General features: G+C 35.4%; 1 protein-coding gene across 3 annotated transcripts in view; it reads right to left on the minus strand.

The window, feature by feature from the left end:
• Positions 1-748: 748 nt before the first annotated feature.
• Positions 749-27,480, minus strand: part of Scfd1 (sec1 family domain containing 1) — a 97,300-nt gene continuing 70,568 nt past the window's right edge. For 2 of the 3 annotated variants that reach the window (XM_005376971.2, XM_005376970.2), the window contains exons 18-25: positions 23,965-24,027; positions 22,209-22,284; positions 16,179-16,232; positions 13,523-13,575; positions 11,457-11,490; positions 10,656-10,721; positions 4,433-4,501; positions 749-960 (exon numbers count right to left, since the gene is read on the minus strand). In XM_005376971.2, coding sequence (XP_005377028.1) covers positions 937-960; positions 4,433-4,501; positions 10,656-10,721; positions 11,457-11,490; positions 13,523-13,575; positions 16,179-16,232; positions 22,209-22,284; positions 23,965-24,027 — 439 coding nt within the window. In that variant the 3' untranslated portion in view covers positions 749-936. The remainder of the gene's footprint in view (positions 961-4,432; positions 4,502-10,655; positions 10,722-11,456; positions 11,491-13,522; positions 13,576-16,178; positions 16,233-22,208; positions 22,285-23,964; positions 24,028-27,480) is intronic. The other variant, XM_013510387.1, reaches the window with a different exon arrangement.

Genomic DNA, 27,480 nt, shown 5'->3' on the forward strand with positions numbered 1-27,480 from the left:
ATTATACTTCAAATTCTGTGCTTGCTCTAAACCTTTGCTTCTAACCTATGCTTATTCAGAACCTTTCCTTTTTAACCCAAGGTATACGTTTTGTCACATTTGATATAAGTTAATCTAGGTTACAGTTACTGGTGCTAAACTTTAAAAACAATTACTTATTTGTGCCTGTATTAGAGTGAATTAATGAATGCATGATTGATCAAAATTTCTTGTGAGTGCTGCGTGTGAAGAAGCTCAGAATCAAATTTAATACTTTTACTATTTAGAACTTTATGTGGTGAGTGCTTTTATTTGCTCATTCCAAATCATGTTAGTTCTGTTCTGTAAACATTACATAAAGGAGAAATTTTACTGTAGAACATCCATGGATGTGCTAGAGAGGGAAAAGACATTCGTTTTAAAATCTAGAAGCAATTTGGCAAACTAATGGACTAAGAAAGTAGTTTTACGATTAAAATGTAAGCAGGGGATTCATGAAACTAGTAATATTTGTATTAGATAAGCTTAACCTTTCACCAGCTTCAGTCATAACCTATTATTTATTATATTAATACTGATTAATACCAATAACCTATTAGTTATTATATTACTATTTTAATATTATGATCAGAGAGAGCAGTGATGGTGACCTTTTAGAGCTCTCAATGATAAACATGGTGGCGTGCATACCACAGGGTCACCACCGAGATAGAGCTTTAAAGTACTTTGACATTTGTCAAACGTAACAGGAGCAAGAACAATGTCACAGTTATATTTCTGAAATGCTTTATTCTTTTGATCAGTATACATTATATTAAGTATATAATTTCCTTAAAAATTAATAAATCTTAAGTTTCAGTATTAGAACATTGTTATGGAGAGGGAAATATCTGGCTCTTTTGACTTTTTACATTTATCCAACTTCCAAGGAGAGTCTCATATTTAGGTTCTTCTGTGTTATTTCTGTCCAAGTTGTGACAGCTGTAAGAAAACAAAGTTACACATATAAATTTCTTTTTGAAAATTACAAAAGGCGGCTTATGTATTCAAGCATACTTGTAGACAACCTGAGAAATTCACTTTCATCACAGTAAAATGTAGGCTTTTTATTTACTACATTCCTAGGACGATAATACATTTTAATTTAATTGAATGATTTAATTAAAAAACGAAGAAACCTTGGAAAGAAATTAATGTTAACTTAGTTGGAAAATGTAGAAACAATTGTCATAAGCGACTTCACTGTGGATAGTTTTCTTCATACATTTACATTTCTAAAAGATCATTAAAAGAAGAAAAGGCTTTTACTTCTACCTTTGTGGTACTAGGGATTGAACTTGGGACCTCATATATATTAGGCAAGTGCTCTACCATTGAGCTACATTCCCAGCTAAGGCTTTTATTTCTAAAAGGCTGGATAAACGCCTATTAGACTAACTTCTCCAGGGAGAGCAATTTTACACATTAAACAAAACATAAAAATGAACTATCCAAGGCAGTGGAGAGCAAATGAAGGCAAGCGGAGTCTGCAGGGCAGCCAGCCCTTGGCAGGAGGGCGGAGCACCGGGTGACGGCCTGCTTTGCGGCTCTCAGTCCGAAGACAGGTCGGAGGTGGTGGTGTCCTGGGCAGCTGGAACCATGCCAGAAAATCTGCAGTCTTTCTTGTCTGCAGAATCTGAGGAGAGTGTTTAAGGCAACTACTGGAAGGGTAGAGGAGCCTTCGGAAGGAAGGACAGAGTGAAAGAGCCTTAAATTTTATGTACAGACTTTTCTTAAATTTATCATGAAACCTGAACCACTCTAGAATGGGTGAGACTAGAAAGTGATATTTGGCCAGGTATGGTGGCACACACCTGTAATCCCAGCACTCAGGAGGCTGAGACAGAAGGATTGTTGCGAGTGGGAGACCAGCCTGGGCTACAAAGTGAGCTCAAGGCCAGCCTGAACTGCATAGCAAGACCCTGTCTCAAAAAGACCAAAAGAAAAAAAAAAAGTGGTATTTGAGCTGCTCCTCAAAAAACACAGTTTGAGTCTAACCAAGGCAACTGCTTAATAAACCCTAAATCAGCTACAGAGAAAAGGAATTCAGTCTCCAAAAGGTAAATCTATAATTCTGAGGATGCAATGTAAAATCAGTCAATATATGAAGAAAAAGGCAAATGTGACCTGTTCTACAGAGACGACCAAGGGTGACCCACAGGGAGATCACCCATGTTTGTAATTAGCAAGGTTTAAAACAGCTCTAAGTATTTTCAACAAAGTAAAAGAAAATATACTCTCAAGAAAGGAAAAGTATTAGAGAAAATAGTATCCTCAGGGACTTGTGGGACAATATATAAATCAAATACATAGTTATGTGCTACTTAATAATGGAGATACTTTCTGAGAAATTCAAGGTTGGATGATTTCATATCAGGCAGCACCAGTGTGAACTCAGACAAACCCTAGTGGTACAGCCTATAGCATACTGAGGTCATGTGGCACAGCCATCGCTCCTAGGCTACAGACTTATGCTTACAGTAAATATTACAGGCAACTGTAACATCATAGTTGAGTATTTGTGTATCTAAGAACAGAAAAAGCACACTGAAGGTAGTATAGAAGATGAAAATGGTATTCCTGTCTAGGGTTAGCGTGGAAGGCTGGAACGGAGCTTGCAACACTAGAAGTTGCTCTGGGAGAGCCCGATGAATGTGTATGAACTTGAGGACATTGCTGTACATTACTAGAGATTTATAAATACTACATTTAGGTTACCCCTAACTTTTACAAATGTACTAAGTCTATCACATTATACATAACCATCTGTGCTCTGCTTTCACATGAATGGCAGTGAGCCCAACAGGTCTGTTTACACCAGGAGCACCCGGACACGCGAGTGACACACTGCGCCATGGTGGTTTCAGCGTCATCAGGTGACAGGAGATTCTGCTCCATTATAACCCCATGGAGCCATCACCGTATGCTGTCTCTGTGGTCTGTCGTGGACCAAAAACATCCTTATGTAGTGTAGGTCTGCAACCGAGTAAGAACATTGAGCATAAAATATTTAAAGAAGTAATGGTTGAAAATTCCTTGAATTTGGTGAAGATAAAGAAAGCTCAAGTGTTCCCTGAGCAATATAAATGCACAAGAAGCATACAAAGATACATTGTACTCTTGAAGGAAAACCTGGATATAAGACAAAGAAATGGCACATTATAGCTAAAATGAATTTGAATGACTACTGTCACAAAGAAAGGAGGCCAGAAGACAGTAAAATAGCTTTATAGTATGAAAAACTGTCAATCTGGAAGTCTTTAGAAAAAAAAATAACCTTTGAGGATAAAGGTGAAATAAGGAATTTTTATATAAAAGGAAATTAGGGAAACTCACTAGTAAAAGTGTCCCTTTGGGTGATGATGAATCATATATGTACACAGCTAGTAACAGCTCCAAAATACAAAAAGCAGAAATTGATAGAATTAAAGGAAAAAAGAATTCCACAATCCTAGTTGGCAATTTTAATGTCACTCTTTTAGCAGATTACAGAGTAGATCTCCCACTGCAAAACAAACAAAATTGCTCCCCCAAACCAATAAAGACAGAGAATTTGAACAATCCTTCAACCTGGCCAAAATGATTATTTATAGAACTCTATACCCAATTTCTGCAGAAGATCATATTTTTTATTTTAGTGCTGGCCATAAAGGAAATTCAAAAACAGTGGAATTATGTGAAGATATTGTATGACTATAACGAAGCTAAGAGGCATTTAGAAAACTGTGGAATATTTAACAATAACAGACCTAAAAATACTTGGGCTAAAGAACAGATCACAAAGCAAATTACAAAATATTTCAAACTGAATGATAATTTAACATACAGAAATTTGTGCAATGCTATTAAAATATCTAGGAGGAAATTTATTGCCTTAAATGGTTATTTTAGGAAAGAACTGTAGTTAATAAGTGAGATTCCAAGTTAGGAAGCTAGGAAACATTAATCAGAATGAAAAACATAATAAAGGGTAGAAATCAATGAAATAGAAAAAAAAAATGAGAAAACTAACATAAGACAACATCTGATTCATTAAAAAGATGAAGAAAATTGAGATTCACTGGTAACCTAACCAAGAAAAAAAGGGCCGAGTTCAATCCCCAGTACCACAAAAAACCCCAAGAAACAAAACCACACCACTGCCCAATAATGTTACATGTACGAGTATGGCGAAGTGAAGGCGTGAACAGTACACAGGGAAACTCTGAGTTCAATCCTGCCTAATCCACTAGGCTGCTCCAACTTTAAGGAACTGGGAGAAGAAGAAGAAAGTTAGATGCCAAAACTTTTAACAGCTATGTGGCTTTTGGTTTTAGCGTTCTGGATGGATAAAGGCTCCTTTTCCTCTCTTTAGAAAACTATTCACAGCAACTTGGGTTATGTCAAAAGAACAGACTGGAAAGGTGCGCTTTACCTGTCTCATGAATTGCATAGCGTTGAAAAGCTCACTGCAGCCATACAAAATGTGTTTGCCTTGTTTCCCCTGCAAAAGTCAAGAGAGAATTCAGATGCAAATAACAAGAAATGTCTTCCATATCCCTATGAAAACATACTCACCTGCTACAGCCTTTTTTTGTTTTGGGGGGCTACTATCAAAGATCTCTTTTGAGGGTGGTGGATTTTAGTGTACATGGGTATCCTAAAATTACATGAAATAAAGAATAACAAAGTGGTGAAATAGGCATAAGAATGCCTTTTTCTTCAAAAATTAATAAATTCTGACGCACTATTGGGGCTATTTATTATAAAAAGGAATCTGATAACTGCCACATTTCATATGGACAATGATTACCTACGAAATCTTAGACCAATGTTCTTCCAGTGTAGGCTCTGCACCACATAAACAATACAGTTGTTAGGCTGAAAGAATGTAATGCAGCAGCATGGACTGTCATTTCAATCTCACTTGTGCAACACAGTACTTATATGTGAATATATCCCACTCCATGGTGTAAATCTATAAATATTACTTCTGACTGACAGAATGCTGGGACCCAATCACAAGTCAAAACTTCTTTACTAGAATTTTTTTTCTTCTCTTTGAGATAGGGTCTCCCTATGCAGTTTAGGCTGGACTTGAGCTTATTTTGTAGCCCAGGTGTGTGTCAAACTCACGAGGATCCTCCTGCCTCAGCCTCTCAAGTGAAGGGATTACAGGCATGTGCCACCATGCCCGGCTCTTCACTAGATTTGCTAAGTCCTTTATGCTGAAATGCTTTATAGTAACTGGAAGGGAAATTCTTGAGATAGGGTTTCACTCTGTAGTTCAGGGTAGCCTCAAACTTGTGGCAATCCTCCTGCCTCTGGAGAGTTGGGATTACATATATGTGCCACCATACTAGCTGAGAATTCTTTTATATTGTAGGTGTATATTATTCCATTAAGTAATTTGATAACTCATCAAGAACATAAGAATGCTGGGGATTCTTAACTCAGTGGCACAGCGCCTACCTGGCGGGCGTGAGGTCATGAGTTCAATTCCCAGTACCAAAAAAAAAGAACATAAGAATGATAGCTTTGTAACACAAGAGGACATTTCTCTGTGATATATAAACATTACTGATTGAAAAAAAATTCTTGAACAAATAAAACATGAGCCACATTTAAAAAATGAGATGGTACTGCAGCAACTGCACAAGGTCATATAATTGGGGTTCTTGAGGCTACACAGCATACATTCACATGAACCATTAATCAAGGTAGACGTTATGGTATATAGTGAGAAAGAAATCAGAGAAGCATTAGCAGGGTCCAAAACTTCTAGGATAGCTCCCAGGACCTTATCTCAGTAGCATGGGATATATGTAATTTTCAGCTACATACAATGGCCTAAGGGGACTCTAGTCTTGTGCAAGCGGAAGTCTTTTATACCTTTCTGGTCACAAAGGTAAGAAGCAGGTTACATGCCAGGCTCAACAGCAAAATACAAGAGAATGTGACAGAAAACCAGTGCAAAACATCAGCCTTTATATATGTTCTACTAAAGCTAGTGTAAGTTGCCTCTGATCTATCTTGTACCCTAGGGCAGAAGCAGACTCATTATTAGTACATTTCATTCAGGTCTGGCCAAATATCAGCACCATGTTCCCTTAAGGTCTAGGGATCAGCAAGACCAAGAGTTGCAACAGACCAGCTGAGATTCATCCTCTGCTTGTACAGTGACCTGCTCCTCCCTCACTAGCCTGGGAGCTTTCTCAATCAGAGTATCATTATTTTTCTTTTTGTATCTTTTATATTTGCAGAACAGAAAAGAAGGAACATCAAAATAGTAATCATTTATATCATCAAAGAAGGTACAGGTAGAATTTTAAACACCGTAGTTACCAATATTCCAGTGCAAATCTGTTTGTAATCATGCAGTGAGTGACAGCCCTTTTACTTCCTCCCCTCCACAAAGACTGAACTGTATGAAATGTACCGATATACTGATTTGATGTAAAATTATATTAACTAATTCCTTGGACAGTCATCTAACACCAAAAGAATATGCTGCAGTGCTTTTAAGTCAAATTTTCAATGTTTGGTCATCAATATCAGCATAGAAAATGTCTGGATAAAAATCAAATTAATTTGCTGGGCATGGTGACACTTGGGAGGCTGAGGCAGGAGGACTGTCTTGAGTTCGAAGCCAGCCTGGGCTACATAGCAAGTTCAAGGCCAGCTTTGACTACATAGTGAGATACTGTTTTAAAAAACTAAAAAACAAAACAAAACAAAATTAACTTTATGAACTAAATTGCATTTAACAAGTAAGCAGCTAAATTGGGAGTTATATTACTATCATTACTAAACAAATCAGGAATACAGTGGCATTTTTGTCATCCCAACAAAAAGTGGCACTTGCCCAGTGTGTCATGGACTAGTATAAATCAAGAGCCACATTATTTAATTCTGTACTACATGTCTCCTATAGGCAAAGCATGTTTTATTTCATATTATAACTGGCATGGGTTCCTAATGACGTGAGGGAAGGTGTCATAGACTCACTAGCTCAGTTCCTTCTGAATCAGACTGAATGGCAGGAAAAAGATTAGGATTATGTAGAAGGAAACAATACAATTGAAGGGAATAAAAGCCTCTGAAAAATCCAAGTGGGGGGCTTAGCAGCTACTCAAAATTTAATGGATGTAAAAGGCATCTATGAAAACCCTCCAACGGCACACTTAGTTGTGAAATGCTGGGTGGATGCCTGGTCCCTAGGATCAGGAAGAGAAGACGATATTATATATTATGTGTCTCATTGTCGCTTCTACCCAAACATGTACTGGAGGTTCTCAGCAGTGCAGTTAGGCAAAAAACAAAACAAACTTTCCAGATAAGAAAGGAAAAAGTATGATTTTTACTGGTAAATATATGGACAATTATGAAAATCTAAAATTATTTAGTAATCAAGCTCAGCAAGGCTGCAGGAAATAAGCTCAACGTTAAAAAATCAACTGGATGCTTGTCCACTTGCGCTGTGTTTTGAGTGTGTCCCCAAGAGGTTCCTGCGCTGGAAGCTTGGAGCCCAGTGTGGTAATGTTGGCAAGTAGGGGCCAGTGGTCAACTACTGGTGGCACTGCCCTCAGAAGCAACTCATGTGGGTTTCCTGGGAGCCCAGCCGGTTTCTGTGAGAGCAAGCCTGGACCCTGAAGCTCTTGCTGCCTGTCTTTCCATGTGACTGTCACTTACATGTGTTCCTCATGATGCCGTCCATCATGCTTTGACTGTCACGTGTGCCCTCACCAAAGGTTGAACAGATGGGGCCTGGACTCTCAGCCTCCAAAACTGTGAGCCAGAGAAAATTCTTCCCTTTGTAATGTACCTAGCCTCAGCTACTTGTTATAGCAACAGAAAAGTGACTGACATAACTTGCAATGAACACTCCAAAATGAAATTAATAATTACCCTCACATTAACATACAAAATACATGGAGATGAATTTAATAAAAGAACTATAAAATTCATGCTCCAAAGAGTGTAAAATATTGTTGAAAGAAATTAAAAAGGACATAGATTAATGGAAAAACATCCCATGTTCATGGATCACTATTAACAAGAAAACACTCCACAATGAGTTACAGACAATTCTAAGAATACCAACTTACGTCTTTGTAAAAACTGACAGATTCTGAAATTCATATAGAATTACAGAAGACCCCCAAAAGGCAAAAAAGTCTTCAAGAGGAATAAAGTAGGAAGACCCCCATGTTCTGATTTTATAATTTACTATAAAGCAATAATACCTGGCACAGTGTAGTACTGGCACAAAGACAGACCTAGGTAGATCACAGAACTGAGAGTTCAAAAATAAACCCACATATGTATGGTGACCTGATTTTTCAACAAGGTTGCTTTTCAATAAGGCTGCCAAGGCTGTTCAACTGGGAAAGAATAATCTTTTCAACATCTGGCGCTGGAAGAACATGGTCATTTAAGAAACAAAGTTGGACTTGACTTTGTACTACATACAAAAATTAACTCAGGTAAAGACCTAAAATGTAAGAGCCAAAATGATAAAATTTTTAGGGGTAAATCTTTATGTTCTTGGATTTTGCATAGATACTAATTATGTTAGGTAAGACACCAAAATTATAAACCACAAAAGAAAAAAGCAATTTCACCAAAATAAACATTTGAGTTTTAAAAAAAAGCAACTGAAGAAATGAGAGAAAATATTTGCAAATTAATCATATATTTGATAATGGACTTATGTAAGAATTCTTACAAGTCCATACAAAGGCAAAAGAACCTAAATAAAAATGGACAAAGGAGCCAGGTGTGATGGTACACACCTAGTCCCATACTCAGGAGGCTGAGGCAGGAGGATTGCGTGAGTTTGAAGCCAGCCAGAACTACCAAGAAAGGCTCTGCTTCAAAAATTGAAACAAAACAAAAGAGACAAAGGATCTGAATAGACATTTCTCTAAAGAAATTTGCAAATGTCAATATGTAAATGAAAAGATGTAAATCAAAATCACAGTGAGACACTACTTCATGTCTATCAAGATGGCCAAAATCAAAATGTCAGCTCACAAGTCCTGGCAACGTGGAGAACTCAGAACCCTCACAAACTGCTGGTGGCAATGTAAAATGGTGCAGCTGCTGTGGAAAACAGTCTGCAATTCCTCAAAGAATATAATTTCTCCCCCATCAAATGCAACATTTTGGTATATAAACAACAACTGATTTTTTTTGAGCAAGGTGAAAAAAGAATCCATGAATCTAATTTATTTAATAAGCATCCTAATCTACATTGTAATGCAAGTGATTCTTGGTACCATCCTGGTATCATGGATATGAATGAGACAATTAGGAAACTGGTTAAAACTCCTACAAGATGTTTTTCTGGTGGAAGGTGACTGACCAGGCAGAACTCGCTTTAAGTAATAACTAACTGTCACACTGAATCAATGTATTTCACGAAATTCAACTTTCTGTGGTAGAAAGAGAGTAAGAGCCTGTGCTTGCTTAAGAATGGGTTTTCCCTGTGCTGTCTGGTACACTGCAGTAATTATACTCATGCTTACACCTCTGCCGCTACATACATAATTAGTATTGTAGTGTTACTCTTTCCATCCCATAAATATTGTAAAAGATGTGGAAAGCAGACTGACAGCTGATTAAAACATTTAACCGAGGGTGGGAGTATATGAAATGTGTGTTCCTGCTGCAACCTGTGTTTATCCCTGGGAACCCTTGGCCGAAGCTAAACATAATGTGCTAAGAGCTATTAATATAGTTCTGTGTTTAGAATCAAAGTACTGGGGGAGCAACTTGCACTCGCTTGTCACCACTGTTTACAGAGATGTTCTTGCACTGGTTTGAGGCCTGATCATGTAGCCTAATTTTGACTATGGCATCAGAGGCTATTAAGAAAACCCTTCCTGCACAAGACACCGCAGTACCTTACATTTGTACTGATGGTTCATGGCCCAAAGGTGAAGTGTGTCCTGTGCCCATGAGAGGATGCTGGGAGTCACACTAATTAGTGCTGGGGCTCTGTGATGCTTGCACAGATGTTTTTTCACGTTACACCACATCTCTACTAAAGCTCTACGTGCCTGCACGAAGTAAGGATGTGAAGATCATTATTTAATGTTAAGTGAATACATGAAGATTACAAAATGTCACTTCCACAAGCTAATTCTGCTGCTCCCACATTTTATGTGTTTTTGCCGAACTATACTTTGTTCATTTATTTTCGGTACTGGGGATCTCAGCCCAGGGCCTCACACGTGCTACGTAAGTCCTCTACCATTGAGCTAAACCTTCCCCACCCTCCTTTTTAAAAAAAATTATTTTGAGACAGGCTCTTGCTAAGTTGCTCAGGCTGGCCTAGAACTTGCATTCCTCTTGATTTAGCATTCCGAGTAGCGAGGATTGCAGGCATGTGTCACCACATGCAATTTCCTTCGTATGTTTTGATATATTTGTTATCCCTCACTGGCTACAAACTCCTGGGCTCAAGTGATCCTCCCACTTCAGCCTCCCAAGCACCTGGGACTCCAGGCACGGGTACTATGTCTGGCCTATGCACAAGAGTTTTAAACTGCCTCACAGAAAAGTAGTAACGTAAGGGTCAGGACAGAGCCACCAGAGAACGTACTCTAAAGATGTGAAATCACCAAGTGATAGAATAACAAGGTTAAATGTACCTTTCTGTAGTCAACAAGGTTTTGATATTCAATATAGTTGCCTCCTCCCACCACAAAAACAATTGCCTAAAAATGTAAACAGAGAAAGAAATAGTTAAGTTGAAAGAATAGAAAATAGAATTTTAACTTTCAAGCAACGTGTATTTAAACTGGAATTTATTCTCCAATTGAGGCAAAAAAAATATTAGCTAGCCAAAGGTTACAATCTAACCACTTGCTATTTAAGAACTTTATACATTTAAAATTTTAATGTCTGTTGAATGGTAAAAAGATTTTTCAGAAACTTTAGAACAAACTTAACTATATTATTCAATGAAGAAATAGCAAATAAATCCAAATGGCTTTGTCTAAGGACATTTTCGAATTTGCATCTATTTTAGATAGGAAATTAGAAAATTTAGCATTTATATAATTTCAAGTATATTATTTTCTATACAGTATTTACTTTTACTGAGAAGCCTCTCTGTATTTCAAATAAAAATATAGTCATATCATCTTCACCAATGTTTGGAATACAATTTTAGAAGGTCCAAACACATAAAATTTTCATTGCAATCCTTTTTCTATGAGTTAATTTTGTCATTTTAAAATTTAAAATACTGTATGTTCAAACAGATTTATAATTCAGGAAAATATATTTGCTGAGAATTTAAAAAATCATGGGTGTACAGAATTGGATTTATCAAGATTAGTGTACACTAATCATAATAAAGTTCTATGTATGACACACGTATTCAAGATGGCTTGGTTACCTTAGCATCTTCCTTTTCTAGGAGCAGAGAATTTTTATATAAACCTTACCTCTTGGAATGGATTTTTGTTTCTAGGAACTGAGCTGTAATAAAGAGAAACTGTACTGAAAATTATACCCATGGTTTTTATTACAAGTACAACAGAAATGAGAAACACACTCATATACTTGTGAATACTGCTATACAGATATTTGTAATTCCTCCTGCCTCTGGGCTCTGAGGAGAGTTGGTGGGTCCTTTTAGTTTTTTTTAGCTAGAAGTAGCTATCTCAGTGTCTCAAAGGGAATGGGATGATTTATTCATTTTGAAATATACTTTCAGAAGCTCTGACTGCGGCTAGCATGAGGAAGAGTGGCAGTATGGATGTATGTGAGGTGATGACGCAGGTATTTCATGTGGGAAGTTTTCACCACGTTACAAACAATATTCATGGAATCTGTGAGTGTACATCTGCACACAAACTGAATAAACATAATACTGTGAAAGAAGGAAAGGGAAAAGAGGAAAAAGGATTTGTGTTTTGCTGTCACCTGTTTTTTTATTATGTATTTAAAATACTTCTTTCTATAAAAGACCTTTATTAAAGACATTTTTCAAAGTTTTCATGTCAGACTTATATTTGTTTTTAGTGCTAAAATAAGCAGTATAGTGTGCTTTGTAAGGACAGCTTAGATTTTCCTCAAAAGTAATTTTTGCAAATCACTAAGAGGAAAGAGCTACTGTAATTTCTTAATTGTTCAGCAGTTAAATATAGCTCTTTCATTTTTCTTCATTTTACAGCCTGTCCTAATATGCTGTAGAAGTGGCTAGACGTCCACTTGATCAAAGTGTTTGACTTCCCTCTAGAACACTTCTGAGAGCAGACCCGGGATGAGCACAGATGAGACTAAAATAGCACAGTACTGCTAGTTATTAATAATAAAAATGTAACTGCGGATGGCCCAGGAGAAGGTTCTATTAAAAATGGAACTCTGAGCTTATCCTGTCATATCAATGCTAATATTTCTCCCATCATGCATATGCTACATTCAAGATTTAAAATTCCTTGGCTGCTAGGAAGCAAAGCATATGTACTTGTTATCTACATTAAAGAAAGAAAATAACGTAAGCTAGAGAATTATGAATACAGAAACAAGATAGGAAAACTCACAGTTTTGACATGCATAATGAACCGTCTTTACTACATTTATAGAGTCGTATAACCACCATTCTCTGATTTTAGAACATTTTTATGATTCTTAAAAAGCCCCTGTACCCAGTGGTGGTCATTCTCATCCTTCCTTTCTGTAATTTATGCTGTTAAATTTTCTTACCAACTATGAGCTGTTATTAGCCACTTCTTCTGCCAAAGTATTTCTGGCAAGCTCGGAAAAGACACTAACATTTTAAATTACAAAACAGTTCAATAAACTAACAACGAGTCCTGATTACCCTCAGTGGTGTCTTGAACACCCACAGTGATGTGAAAGCTTGGGGTGGAGCAAATATGAAGTCCTAAAAGTCCCGAACGTAAGGGCCAGGCAAGTGCACACCCGCCCCACCCACTGCACCTATTCTTTCTTCTGTAACTTGCAGGCTGTTTTTCCTATCACGGTGCCTTGTCTGTCATAAAATTCACAAATTTACACTGTTTCATTGCCATAAAGTGTCTTCATAGTAATGGTTCCCAGGGACTTGGATTTCAGATCAATTACATTAAAAAATAAGTAAGTAAATCACTGGTATATAATATAAAGCCTCTTTCATTTAGTCCAGTAAAAATATTCATTTTAAAACACACCTTGTCCAAATTTCCTTCTTCACATTTACTATTGTGTTGTTTTTCCCTCCAAGTATACATACACAGAGAAATACATTTAGCTGATTACTGTTTCCTTATAAAACAGGGATGCGATTAAAAACTATGTATAATTACCAGTGATTATCTTTGAGTTACAATATCCTAATACATACTGTTTCCTTAACCAATTTTCTATGTAGTTTGAATTTGTAATAATTAGTACTGCTTTAGAAATTAAAATTAGTACTGCTTTAGAAATTAAAAAAAAACAAACCAATTATTTCATTCCCAGGGAGAAATCCCACAACAAATCATGTTAAGACAAAGCTGCTTACCTGTCATTGCCTCGCAGCATTTTGGGATCAAAATACCGATAGTCATCAGTTTCCTATTAAAAAAAAAGAAACAGACTGTACAATGACTATGGAATTTCCCTTTAGAGGGTGATCAGTTTTACAGGGTGATCAGCAGCGAGTACAACCACCACCCCTAAAGTTTAATGAGCAGTTACTATGTGCTAAAATAAACCTTAATCGCTTTACACGAAATTACTCAATCTCGTCTTTCAGGTAGTCACTATCATTATTCACATTTTTCAAATGGGCAAGTTTGGGGCACCAAGAGGCTATGTGATTTTCCTAACATCACATACTGAAGTATGAGAATTCCAGTATTTGAACCTGGCAGTCTAATGTCACTGCCCAAGCACTTAATCACCATGCTTCTCAAAAACACCTTTCATACTCCTGACAACAGTTGTACTTTTATTTTACAGATTTATCTTTACAAGCCCATGATTTTATTGAATATACAGAATACCTAATACATGTTCACAACCTTTCTTATGGGAAACTTTTAGAGTGGGCCTCTATTAAACTGGAAATATCTTGATATTAAAGGAGTTGGAAAGTACTGCGTTACTACTTGATATAATAGTATATCCCAAACTCTGCCTTCTTCTTTTATAGCAGAATCAGCCAAAGAAACTCAGTTTTCACCCCTGGCACATGAATGGTCTCACCAAAACCCGATAAATCACCAACATATTGTATGTGTATTTGACCCGCACCCAGTGGTGGCCACTTTGGATCAGTCACAGCAGTCTCAGTAAACCCAAATATAGTTTCAGAATCCTTGAAGGAACCACACTGGCTGCTAGGAACCACCACCAACAGCAGGTAGACTTACAAGGCAAGATGAAACCTATTTGATACCTTAACTTCAATTTACTCAATTAGGACAAGTCAAAGGAGAAGAAAACATAAATGATACAGATGCATCTAAAATTAAGTTGCAATATTCTGAAGCATCTGAGATGAGATACCTCAAGATTACCGGCCAGGTCTAACCTAGTACACTGCACTAATCTCCTCAGCGCCTCCGATTAACCTGTCTGGGAAGAGGGAAGGGTAAGAGAGTGCAGGCAGCTACCTCAGCTAGCAGATGAATGAGGACATGCTTTCTAACCAGGAAACATTTACTTCTTCTAATTAAAAAGTATGTAGTCATGTGCCTTCAGTTATAAAGTCAACAGAACTAATAAATGAACTTTTACAACACTACATCCTCATGATGGAAATGTAGAAAGAATGTGTACACTGGAATGAGCACTAGGCCGGAGGTACAGAAGCAGGTCTCTGGATCCAATTCCGCTACTAACAGTGTGACTTGGGCAGTCCGTGTTTCTTTGCTGCCTCGCCTCCACTGTTAAAATGACTTTAGTTTTTTTCTTTTTTTTTTTTGGTACCGGGAATCGAACTCAGGACCTTGTGCTTGCCAGGCAGGCACTTGTACCGCTGAGCTACATCCCCGGCTTAAGTTTCTTTAAGTTCTATAGTTCTGTGATTCCTGAAGGTCACAGTTCTTATCCTGATCAAACTAGCATAATGGTACAACAAATTTGGCCCACAGTTAAAATCCCATCTCTGCCATTTATTAACTGTTTACTCTTCAGCAAGTTGCTTGACCTGAGTTGTGCCTCAGTTCCTTCATCTATAAAATGAGTAATAATCATAGTACTTTACTGGAAGGTTCTACTGAGAATTAAATGAGACAATAGATAAAAAATGCTTCAGATGGTTCTAGGCTCACAGTAAGCGCACAGTAAATGTTCGCTATTCCTCTCGTCCTTACTCCTCACCTCAGCGTCAGGTCTAAGGACAGTAACCACATGTCTCAAACGTTCTTAAGCCCTCATGTGTCTGGCATCTGTGTAAGGTTTTCCATTTATTTAGACATCTAACCTTTGTTACTGTTTGGGACAGTGTCCAGAAATTCACTGCCAAGTCTATGGTGATTCAATCAGATCAACCCAAACTAGGGTTTTGACAGAGAGAGGGTCATGATGCTTTTCTTGATTCCAGACTCTTATGAAGATAAGCACCTGTTGGTTACCACAGTAACATGGTAGTACTTTTGGTGAAACAAATTTTACGTTCCTTTCTTCAGCTGTCAAAAGACAGCTTGGAAACCCATTCTCTAAGTACATGTTAAAAATATTATTCATTTGTTTATTCAGCTGATAATTTCTCTTTTAATTTATTATCTTCAGCCCAAGAGAATTTACTATCATCTGATTTAAAAATTATTTATTTTTAAAAATAAATTTAAAAATTATTTTATACACCCCTCTCCTAATTTTCTTAAAATAAGATTATTCATCTTTACACTGTGCCAAATAAGGAGAATAGTTATTTTTCATTTATAGAAACGTATGCACCAGGATATTTTACATTTACTTAAAAATACAGGATATAAGCTACATTTAATGTGGATGAGAACTGGATAGAATGGTTCTGGCAGCTGAGAAAACCAATTCCCAGTTATCTGTGATAATGGTTTAAAAAGGCTCTCTGAAACCATGGATTCTTTCCTTTCTCTTACATATTCCACTATGATTAAGATCACAATAAACTAAACATTATTTTATCATCTTTCATATTAGTCAGTTTGACACAACAATTTACAAGCTCAATATAACGTGTTACTCACAGGGTTTGACTTCATCTCCATGAGATTGTCTAAAATACGAGTAACAGGAAGATTCTGTGGAAGAGATTAGTATTGTTAATTATTAGAGTAGCAAACCAAGGTTCCTTTCTACTAACAAAACAATCTGTTTTACAGTTAAGTATGCTTATCTTTCAATTAAACACCCTCTAAAATTACACATTCTGTGAATGGTGAAGATGATGTCATCTGACATTCAAATTTCCATAGGAAAACACAATTCTCAATAAAAAGTGCCTTTCAATATTCAGGTTTTAGTAGAAGTAAATGTGTGGGCCTTTTCCTTTTAGGATGCTTGTTTTTTAATCAGATTTTTTTGTCTTAATCAAGCAAGAATCCCACTATTTATAAAAAAATTTTCTTCCTGTGGACTGTTAAGTTTTCTTTAAAAATCCAGTAACATTTAAAGTTTGTGAAAAGCATGAGATCAGATACAAGTTTTATCATTTTTCTAAAATGTAACACATGGAATACAGAAAATTTACTAAATGACTATTGTGTCAATTCAAAATATATTTCTACTGGGACAGTACTCTGCCTATTTTGAACTATATTTCCTTTTGTGAAATGTATAAGATGTTTTGGAAATAGTTTTGTACCTATTCAAGACTTCACACAACAAAAGCAACATTACTAAATGTGATTACTGCAAAAACTGTAGCTAGCACACTGCTATTTCACAAGGATTTTCATTTTCTTATGTCATAAACCATTTTAACTAAAATAGAACTAAGGAAAATGCGTCTGTCCCCAGACAGACAATATGCAGTTTTTCTCTTTTACTACATTAGTTAAGTAAGAACCTTTAAGATAGTCTCAAGCAAGGAAAATTAAAATTAAGGTTATTGCATTACTCTCTGATATCAGTGCTGGCTGGAAACTTTTTAAACACAAACACCAACTGTTCAAACAGACTGAATGTACCTCCTAAATTCATTCTTCCTTTTCTTTTTTCTTTTCATTTTTTCCTATCTATCTATCTATCTATCTATCTATCTATCTATCTATCTATCTATCTATTTATCTATCTATCCATCCATCCATCCATCCATCCATCCATCCATCCATCCTTGCATCTATTTATTTGTTGTTTTTTTGGGACAGGGTCTCACTATGCAGTTCAGGCTGGCCTTGAGCTCACTTTATACCCAGGCTGGTCTCAAATTTACCATGATCCTCCTGCCTTGACCTCCTGAGTGCTGGGATTACAGGTGTGCACAACCACGCCCCAGCTCTGAATACTCATTAGAATTAAAAAGGTGGCTCAAAATTTTACCTTTTATGTTTTGTTTCAAATAAAATTTTGTTCATTTCAGAATAAATCTAATCCATAAATTTCTCTAAAGAAAAACAGGATACAGATTAAAATGTATAAAAATGTTTTACTCAAAAGAGAAAACTACTGTTATGTATTTCTCCCAAGTAATACCAGTAAGAGATGATGTAGTAGTTTGTAACATAATAGGTAGAAATAAAAAAATCTTTATACTATAAAATTTTACTAAAAATTGAAAATTTTATATCCATTTCTCTAAATTCTGTTTAGCTTTCTGAATTACAGTATTAGAGCAATACATGTAGAAAAATGTAAAAAAAGATTTTATGATAAATTATGCATCAGATTACTTTCATTTACTTGTGAAAATAAATTAAAATTTGGACATTTAACCAATTTTCATGATAAATCTTTAGTTAGTATAAAAATGAGATTTTCCTAAGAGGTATAATCCCATCTTACCTTGTGTTTTGCAGTTTTTGCTAAGTCTGATGACAGTCTGGCAATGAGTATGTCAGTATCTTGAGAAAAATTTCTTTCCAACAAAATTGTTCAAAAATTCAAGAACCCAGAGGCAATTCTTTCTTATATTTTTGCCTGGCCTTTACAATCATCTAGAAGCATCAACTACTACCACTACACCATGGAATTTTCCAAGGAATTTCTGTGACACACAGTCATAGACTAAGGGAAGCTTCAGGTGTAGAGAAAGATAAAGGAGGTACTGTATTTAAAGCCATAAGAAGGAGTACTTAAGAAAACAACTTCTGAGCTTTTCCACAAACTATTAATGTTAACTGCTGAGCAAAACCATGTTAAGGCCTGTAATCCCAGCACTTCCGAGGCTGAGGCAGGACAATCATTGTGAATTTAAAGCTAGCCTGGCTATAAAATGATTTCAAGGCCAGCCTGAACTGCATAGCAAAACCCTGTCTCAAAAAGACAAAAATAATGTTAACTTTATTTCTAATGGTGTACTTGCTTAAAAAAGAATTCAAATAAAATATGCACAAAAATGAAAAAAAAAAAAAAAAAAAAGACAACCAAAAAAGGTAATACAGCTCTATAACCAAAACATACATTTTTTCTAAATTTCCCATTGTACTCTTGCGGTTAGGATGGTATTCTGACTTTGATGCTAGAAATAGGGGTGGAACAAGGATTGCTGCCGAATAAGATGGACCATCTCTTACCACATTTTTAAAATTATAAGCCAGATGTGTATCTGCACGGTGAGTATAACTCATATTACAGATGAAGAAATCATAAAATATATGATTTTTTTCATAGAAAAGTGATTTTAAAAGTGATTTAAAGTGATTTTTTTCCCTTCAAGATCATAGCATGAAATAACAATAAAATAAAGAATGGATGCAATAAAACACATCTACCTCTCTATCAACAATTAGCAAATCATGCAAAATCTTATTTTGCCTACACGTGTATCTACCACCCATTCCCCTAGATGTTTTGTTTTGTGTTTTTGAAACAGGGTCTTACTATGTACTCCTGGCTGGCCTTGAACTTATTATGTAGCCCAGGCTGGCCTCAAACTCATGGTGATTCTTCTGCCACAGCCTCTCAAGAGCTGGGATTACAGGCATGCACCACCATGCCTGGTTCCCCTAGATGTTCTAAAACATTATAAAGTCATTATTAAACTATAAATATTTCAGCATATATTCTCAATATACCAACATTCTTTCAAAAGAAACCCATAACACTATTAACCATACTAAAATAATATTTTTCCTCAGGTTTACTGAGGTATGATTTACAAATAAAAATTGTATATATTTAGGGTGTACAATGTGATGTTTTGATATTACAAAATGTACATTACAAAATGATTACCATATAGCTCAATATCTAAAGTTAAAATTTCCTGTTGCATAAATTTTTAAATTTTCTTGCTTAATTAAATCCATCTTAAATAAGGATTATACACAGCACTATCTTTTAAATCTTTTTAAATCGTAGATTTCCACTTATAATTTATGTGCTGTTAATTCATTTTTAAAAGAGAAATTATTCTGGCAAACAAGTCAAAGTGAAAGAGAAGACTTCTAATTTATGCAATTTTGTATTATAATATTCATCATCACATTCCTGTACAATTATCCTCACACAAATATATTTCAAATCTGTGAATATCATTCAACTGGTTTTATGTGATAGCTGATACTTGTGATGCATAAAACTTATGCTGCCTGTAAAACATAGTATAAAAGGTCTTATAAGTGATCTAAAAAAACGACATGGCTAATCCTATTCTTTTTGTCTGGCTTATCTATAGCTTATGATGTTTATTCAGATAAAAACAATTCAAAATAATTTTTATGGATTTGAGAGGCATAAGTTACTCATAATGTTGAAAGTATGAAAAGGAACTGGTTTCCAGCAGTCTCTTCTTGGACTTGCTTCACCTCTTGTGCTCAAAATGCTCTCGACTCTCAAGACAGTACCTCTGAGCATTTGAGTATGAGGGTAATACAACTTTAAAAAATGGATTTCTGTGAGTTTCAGTATTTGCTGATGAAAGACTGTGCACTAAAGGGTACTTTGATAATACTTACTGAGAACAATTAAATTGTCAAAATCTTTGATTCCAAACTACAATTACAGGAATTTATTGTATGTGTGGAAGTAATAAGGGATGGATACACCCAGAAAACCACTATCATTTACAGTTGGCATCTATATCCTTGTGTATTTTCTATTTTTTCTTTTTCTAAACAAAAAAAGATCACACTGGATTGTTTTTAATGACTTTTTTTCCTTCACAACATAAAACGAACAATCTATACCCCCAGTCAATATATATTTCCTCTAATTCTGAACCATTTTTTAGAAACACCATGGCTTTCCTGGTGATGGTGCTGGAAATGTCATCTATAGGGTAATCATGGATCATTTTAAATTTTATTTTTAGAAGTAAGAAACTGCCTACGTTAAAGCAGTATCATTTACAATGTTAAGAAGAGTTACAGGACTTGAGGTCATAAAGGATAATTTGTTTTTACATTTTATGAACTGTAAATAAAACTTCTATATTAGCCTAATATTTAACAATAAACCAATTTAGATACCACTTGCAGATATCATTAGAGGACGGTATATTGGTCAAAATAATGGATTAAATATTTAGTAGTAGATCTTTACCAAGAAAGGAAGAATGCAAAGTACTGACAATAATTTGTGAAAATGATAATGAGGCTAAAAAGTGTCCCCAAGTACTCTGGAGGCAATATAATCTGAATTTCTTAGAAGGCAAAGTTTGGAAAGTAATGAGCCATTTAACTTTAAAAAAAATTAGGTATGTTCAGTATTCTTTTATTTTGGTATTTTATGACAAAATGTTATTTACTTAATATACAAATAAAACATCTGAATAGAAAACCTGGTTTAAAATTAGAAATCTACTTTTTTGTTGGTTTATTTATTTATTTATTAATTTTTTGAGACAGAGTCTCACTATGCAGTTCAGGCTGGCCTTGAGCTCACTTTGTAGCCCAGGCTGGCCTTCAACTAGCAGCAATCCTCCTCTGTCAGCTGCCCGAGTGCTGGGATCACAGGCATGTGCCACCAAGCCTGGTTATTAGAAACCTACTTTTATGCAAGGTACAATGGAAAATCCAAAAATGGGGAAAAACTCTTTGTATTCAAAGAATTTATCAAGAAGTAGTAAAATGGAAAGAGAGAACGTATACATAAATACTATAAGAAAATATAAGATAGACCATGGAAGGGGATTCAGAAAAAGAAATTTTAAAAAACCTCACTTTTTCTGAAAACATTTAATATTAAGATCTGGATAACTGATTAACCCTCTTTAGCTTTTAAAATCCATCTCATTACAGACTATTTATATGAAATAATGTATCTCAGAATTGCTGTGAGATACATTCAAATTGACAGATGAAACAAAAACAGGAGATTGTGGAGTAATGAGGGGTTCAGGACTGTTTGCTATAGTAATGTGTAGTTGAAAAATTCTACAATAAAAGTACAGGAAAAAGAAACAAATCAATTAATGACTCTGAAGCAGAATATCTATACATTGGTAATAGGAAAAACAACAGAACCGTAACATTCATTTAAAAATGTTTTATATGTAAAACTAAGGACTAAGAAAACAAAGTGAAATGTGAAATCAAACTATATATATATATATATATATATATATATATATATATATATATATATATATTTTTTTTTTTTTTTTGGTACCGGGAATTAAACTCAGAACCTTGCACTTGCCAGGCAGGCGCCTGTGCTGCTGAGCTACATCCCTGACCTTCAAACTATACTTCCATTACTCAAAATCTATTTTCTACCTAAAATAGCTTATTTACTCCAATTTACACAGGACTTTATAGGCTATGAAGTTCATTAGCTTATTAATATTCTTAGTATATGCTATAACAAACAATATTCATTATATAATAGCTCATTATTCTCAATGGGTTAAATTCATTTTTTCAATTAATGTACTTTCATAAACAAGATAGTAAAGTCCACCTAAACAGTTTTTTTTTTAAAAAAGCATAAAACTATGGAACTCTAAACTAGCCATGTAAAAATACTCATATTCTTACATATAATAATGAAGGATTTACATTTTATCCCTAGTATTTATTATTTGAGCAAGCCTAGAAAATGCTCTGACTCAGGAGTCAGACTGTCAATGTTTATGTATGAAAATTACTAGCATGTCTTCTAAAAAGTATACTTACTTGCTGTTTCAATACAAGGTTCTTCACTCCTTCCATCACAAACTGTGATCCTGTATTCATGACTCGGGATAAGAGACTAAGAAAGGCAAAGAGAAGGAGGATCACACTAAGTACAGGTTGCTTCTCCCACTTGTTTCCTGTCCAACTATTCACCTTGTGCTATGATTACTGTATTTATCATGGAACAGAAGAGAATTTCTGCTTCTTGGGGTATCACTGCTGCCATTTTATTTAACAATAAAATAATAATACTCTGATCAATAATTAGTTAAAAATATAAAAATAAAGTTGCCTGCAAAATAAAATTTGAATTGTGTACCTTTAAGTATAACTTTTAGGCAAATTATAATTTCAGAACACCTTGCCTTTGATTGCCTTAATGCTAAAATAATAAAATTAAAAGTCATGATTTTATAACTTGCTACAGGAGTTCAAACACATGAAAAATATATACGTCTGCTAATATTATTAGCAGGTCAAATGTAGCTGGGTTCTCTGTATTATAGCAACTGCATTCAATCCTGCATTGTATACCATCTCCCCTATCAATAAAATCTATCACATAAAAATATGAAGCACAATATAATTACTGAATTTTGCCTCAATTCTGAGGAATTTTTAATCTGAAATTTTAACTACCAAAAGAACTCCAAAGGAAGACTTGCCATGCTGAGTTTGTCTTTATAGTTCAAAATTGCTCTCACATGAATCAAAGGATGCTTTGTGGCACAGAACAGTAATTCATTGATATTAGAAAGCTAGGGACAGCCTTCAAATTATCCAAGATTTTCTCATAACAGTTTTTGTTACAATTCCCAAGTAAAACATTACATTAAAAAATTGAATAGGCTTTATTTAAATATTTCACAAAATTTTAAGACATGAAACTGGAAATCTATACTGTTAAATATATGGGAATTATTTTCCAAAAATAGTTTCGTTTTACTTATCTTGTCCTTACTTACCCCTGAAATGGCAAGGGACAGGACGGAAACCCTTCATTAGTAGAAATAAGAGAAAGTACCCTCCTTTGGAAAGCATAGTTCTGGGGCCATCCCTGCACCAGCGACTCTGAAGGGCTGTGTACTCTGCATAGCACCATCTGAAGGTGAGGTCAGCTGCACTCATTCTGTCCAGCACTTTATAAATTTTTCAGGAGTTTTGTTTTTGGAAACTGTTTCATTAAAACCAATGGTTCAATGTGGGGCAATGTGGGGCTAGGATAAACCCGTCTTCCTCAGGGCTTCATAATTCATTCTAGCTCTAAAAAATAAGTTAGAAATTTGAAACTTGCAGATGACCAAAAAGAGAAGCCAGAATTACCTTGTCCAGTGTCTTTGGAAAGTCAGACAAACTTTGTAAGAGTCTCTGGAATAAAAAGTCATCCCCACCCCTGGGGACATCCTAGCTACCACTGGGCACTATGCTTTGATCTGTCTTGCAGATAGGTTTGGGTGCTCAGCCTCAAGTCCACGTTAGTTATCAACACTGATATAAAAAGTTTTAACATATGTTGAGAAAATGAAAAATGTAATCTGTTAAGAATAAAGTGTATGAAGCCAATATCTCATACCGTGTAAGATACTACTTTACATTTTAAAGAGATTTTAAATCATCTAAGGAAAGGCACACTGACATTTTTTCTGTACATCATGAAAATGCTCTGTATTCAAATATCAGAAACTGGGTTTTTTAAAGCATAAAAATCCCAAGTTTGGAGTACAATGCTTTGACTGGCATTATTAAAAACACTTACCCCATTGGTTTAGTGGTGGTGTTGCCATAGCTGGTAGGAGCAGAGGCCATCTTGGCAAAAGCCCTACGAAATAATGAAATTATTAAAAGGAGCCTATTAGTGTCACTACTCAGTATCATATTAAAGTACTGACTATAATTTCTACATGCAGATATTTTCTGAAAAGAAAATTTTTCAAGTAATGTACCGTACAATTAGCTCAGAAACACTGAGAAACTTCCATTTTTTTCCTGTCTGCTCATTAAGGACAAGAAGTGAAGTAGAGACCTGTGGCTTAAGAGAACAACCCCATAATGATTAAATTTAGTTTGCACACTGTTCTCCATACTTCAAATTACCCTGCTCCCAGGTACGTGCCTTTACCCAGGGCGTCCTGTGGGGAGGACGCACTCACTGGCTTCAGCAGCAATCACACATTCCAAGGCTCAGTTCAAAACCGCCTTATCATTACTCGTAGTCCTACTACCTAATGCCTGCCCCCTTAGTCATACTCTATACTGTAGAATTGTACACTTAATTGAATACAGTCATTTATTTTCAACTCTTTCAACTGACCTATAAGATTACTAACTAATCTATAAGATTATTAAAGTTTGGACAAAAGCACTTAGAATGTGTCTTAACAGATATTTTCCTTTGAGAATATTTTCACATTTCTCTACAGAATCCAGAAAATACAAAATACTCCCAGAAGACTCCATCATGCTGAGGCCACTAACTGTTAGGATGTTAGTTTATATTCTTTGGACACATTCATATGTAACACATACAATTTAGAACTAAATAATAGCTAGGAATGACGGTACATGTCTATCTATACTCCCCGTAGTCTGGAAGGATGAGTCAGGAGGACCATGAGTTAATCCAGCCTGGGCAACTTACTAATATTTACTTGTAGTCTACAGATAGTGAGATTACAAGTATATTTCTTTTTTCTTTATACCTGAGTCTTCAAAGATTTTCTTTAAGAACCTATGGCTCTTATAAATGGAAATAAAAATAAATGTCACAAAGTAGACATTACATATTTTGTATTTATGTAAAATAATGCCCAAGGTTGCTTCCCCCTGATAACTCCAAATACTGATTTAAGGAGTTCCACATAAATATTTAAAAACCTACAGTGACACTTAACACACCTTGTCCAAATTTCCTTCTTCACATTTACTATTTTGTTGTTTTTCCCTCCAAGTATACATACACAGAGAAATACATTTAGCTGATTACTGTTTCCTTATAAAATACTTAACACACAGCCAAATGTGTAAATCTATGTACTATAAAAGTTAGAAAAGACAGTTTTCAATTTTTCTTTTTTAAAATCTATCTATCTATCTATCTATCTATCTATCTATCTATCTATCTATCTATCTATTTTGAGACAGGGTCTCACTATGCAGTTCAGGCTGGCCTTGAGCTCACTTTGTAGCCCAGGCTGGCCTCGAACTCTCAGTGATCCTCCTGCCTCAACCTCCTGAGTGCTGGGATTTCAATTTTTCTTTTTAAATAAAGGTTTGCTGTATACTTTTTCTTATTACAAATAAAAGGAAATTTGAAAACACAAAAGTATAGATAAGAAGCACTCAAACTCACCAATCAGAAATAATCATTATTAACAATTTGGTGCATTTCTCTTGCTATACATATTTCTGACAATTGAGACCAGAATCTTGCAGTTTAAAGAACTGTGTTTAAATACTATTGCAAAGGTAGAGTTTGTTTTAGAAAATTTGGAAAATAAAACCAGTTCACGGGGGGAGGAGTCTACCACTTGGAATTACCCACTGTTAACATTCAGGTGTATTATGATTTAGATCTAAAAAGCCCCCCAAAAGTCTCACGTAGTTAGAAGTGACTGGTTCTTGGGAGTGCTACACTCATCAGTGGATTAATCACTGCTGAGCTCAGTAGTCAAATGTGCTGTTAGGAGGTTGGATGTAGGTCACTTGGGGGCCTGACTCAGAGTGTGCATTCTTGTCCCTGGCTATTTCCCTCTCTCTGCTTCCTGGCTGCCACAGGGTGAGCCAGCTTCCTTCACCAGGCCCTACACCATGAGTTTCTGCCTTGGAGCCAGACTGAACCCACTGAAGCCGTGAGCTGAACTCCTTGTCCTTCAAGCTGCGGGGTGTTGGGTATTGTGTCCTAGTGAGAGGAAAGTGATTAATGCATGGTATAGGTCATTTCAGCTATGCAATTAAAGATATACACATGTATGCTGATATACAGAGGGATGGATAAATAGGTATCATACTATAAAAAGTGACATCCAAGTTCTGGCTCAAATGTGATCTATCCAGAGGATTTTCTCCAGTCTCCTAAACAAATTTAGTTATCATCCCCAGTAAGTTTTTAATTATTCACTTTTATTTTATTTATATCATTTAAGATTGTTTAGTATCATTTTGTTCAATTCGCTAATTGTTCCTTCAATACAGATATAAATTCAGTGATAATGGGGGCCTTGCTTATCATGCTCAGTATCAGAAAATACAGTCAAGCCTCAGCATTCACAGGGGATTTGGTCCTGGACCCTCAAGAATACAAAAATCTGTGGATGCTCAAGTTCCTTATGTAAAATGGCCTGGTATTTGCATATAACTCATGCACATCTTCCTGCATATGACAGTAAGTCAAGTAATCCCTAGATTACTTATAATATGCAATACAAGGTAAATGCTGTAATAAATAATTGTTATACTGAATTGTCTGGTAATAACAATGAGAGAAGTCTGTACATTTTCAGCAATTTTTTTCCTGAATATTTTCATTCTGTGGACTTGGAACCCAAGGATATAGAAGGCCAGCAGTATTTATCAACAATCTCGTAAACAATTTTCTCTCCTTACCAAATTACATGAACATTTCGCAATGTCATCAGGTAAGACTTCTACAACGTAACTTTTAATGACTCAATTATATTCTACTTTAAGGAAATGCTACAATTTATTGGTTAATCTTAATTGCTAGGTATTTATTAATCTTATTGCAAGACATTAAGGTGAGTTTTCAAAAGTTCATCATTACAATTGCTTCTAAGATTCTGCAACTCCAACAACTTCTTTGGGATAAATCCCTAACAAGAGAAGTACTATGGCAAAGCTATTTTAAAAAATTAGTTAGTGCATTTCAGTTATACAGAGTAACAGGCTTCATTTTGGCATACTGGTACATGCATGTAACACACTTTGACTATTTGTGGCCTCCTCCCGATCCTTTTCCTCATCTCTAATAGTCTCTGTTTCTGTCATCTCTTTGGAAGATTCTACGTATCAGAGAAAATAGGCCAACTAGAACAACTTTACGAGTCTGGCTTACTTTGCTTAACATGATGGTCTTTTTGTTCCATCCATTTTCCTGCAAATGACATGATCTTTTTATCTGTAATGGCTGAATAATATTCCACTTTGTATATATACCACCTTTTCTTTATCCATTTACCTACTGATGTGGACCTGGACTGTTTCCATAGTATAGCTATTGTGAAATGTACTGGAATAAACATGAGCATGCACATAT

Source organism: Chinchilla lanigera, unplaced genomic scaffold (genome assembly GCF_000276665.1).
Source record: "Chinchilla lanigera isolate Chin_1 unplaced genomic scaffold, ChiLan1.0 scaffold00008, whole genome shotgun sequence".
Classification (NCBI taxonomy): Eukaryota; Metazoa; Chordata; class Mammalia; order Rodentia; family Chinchillidae; genus Chinchilla; species Chinchilla lanigera.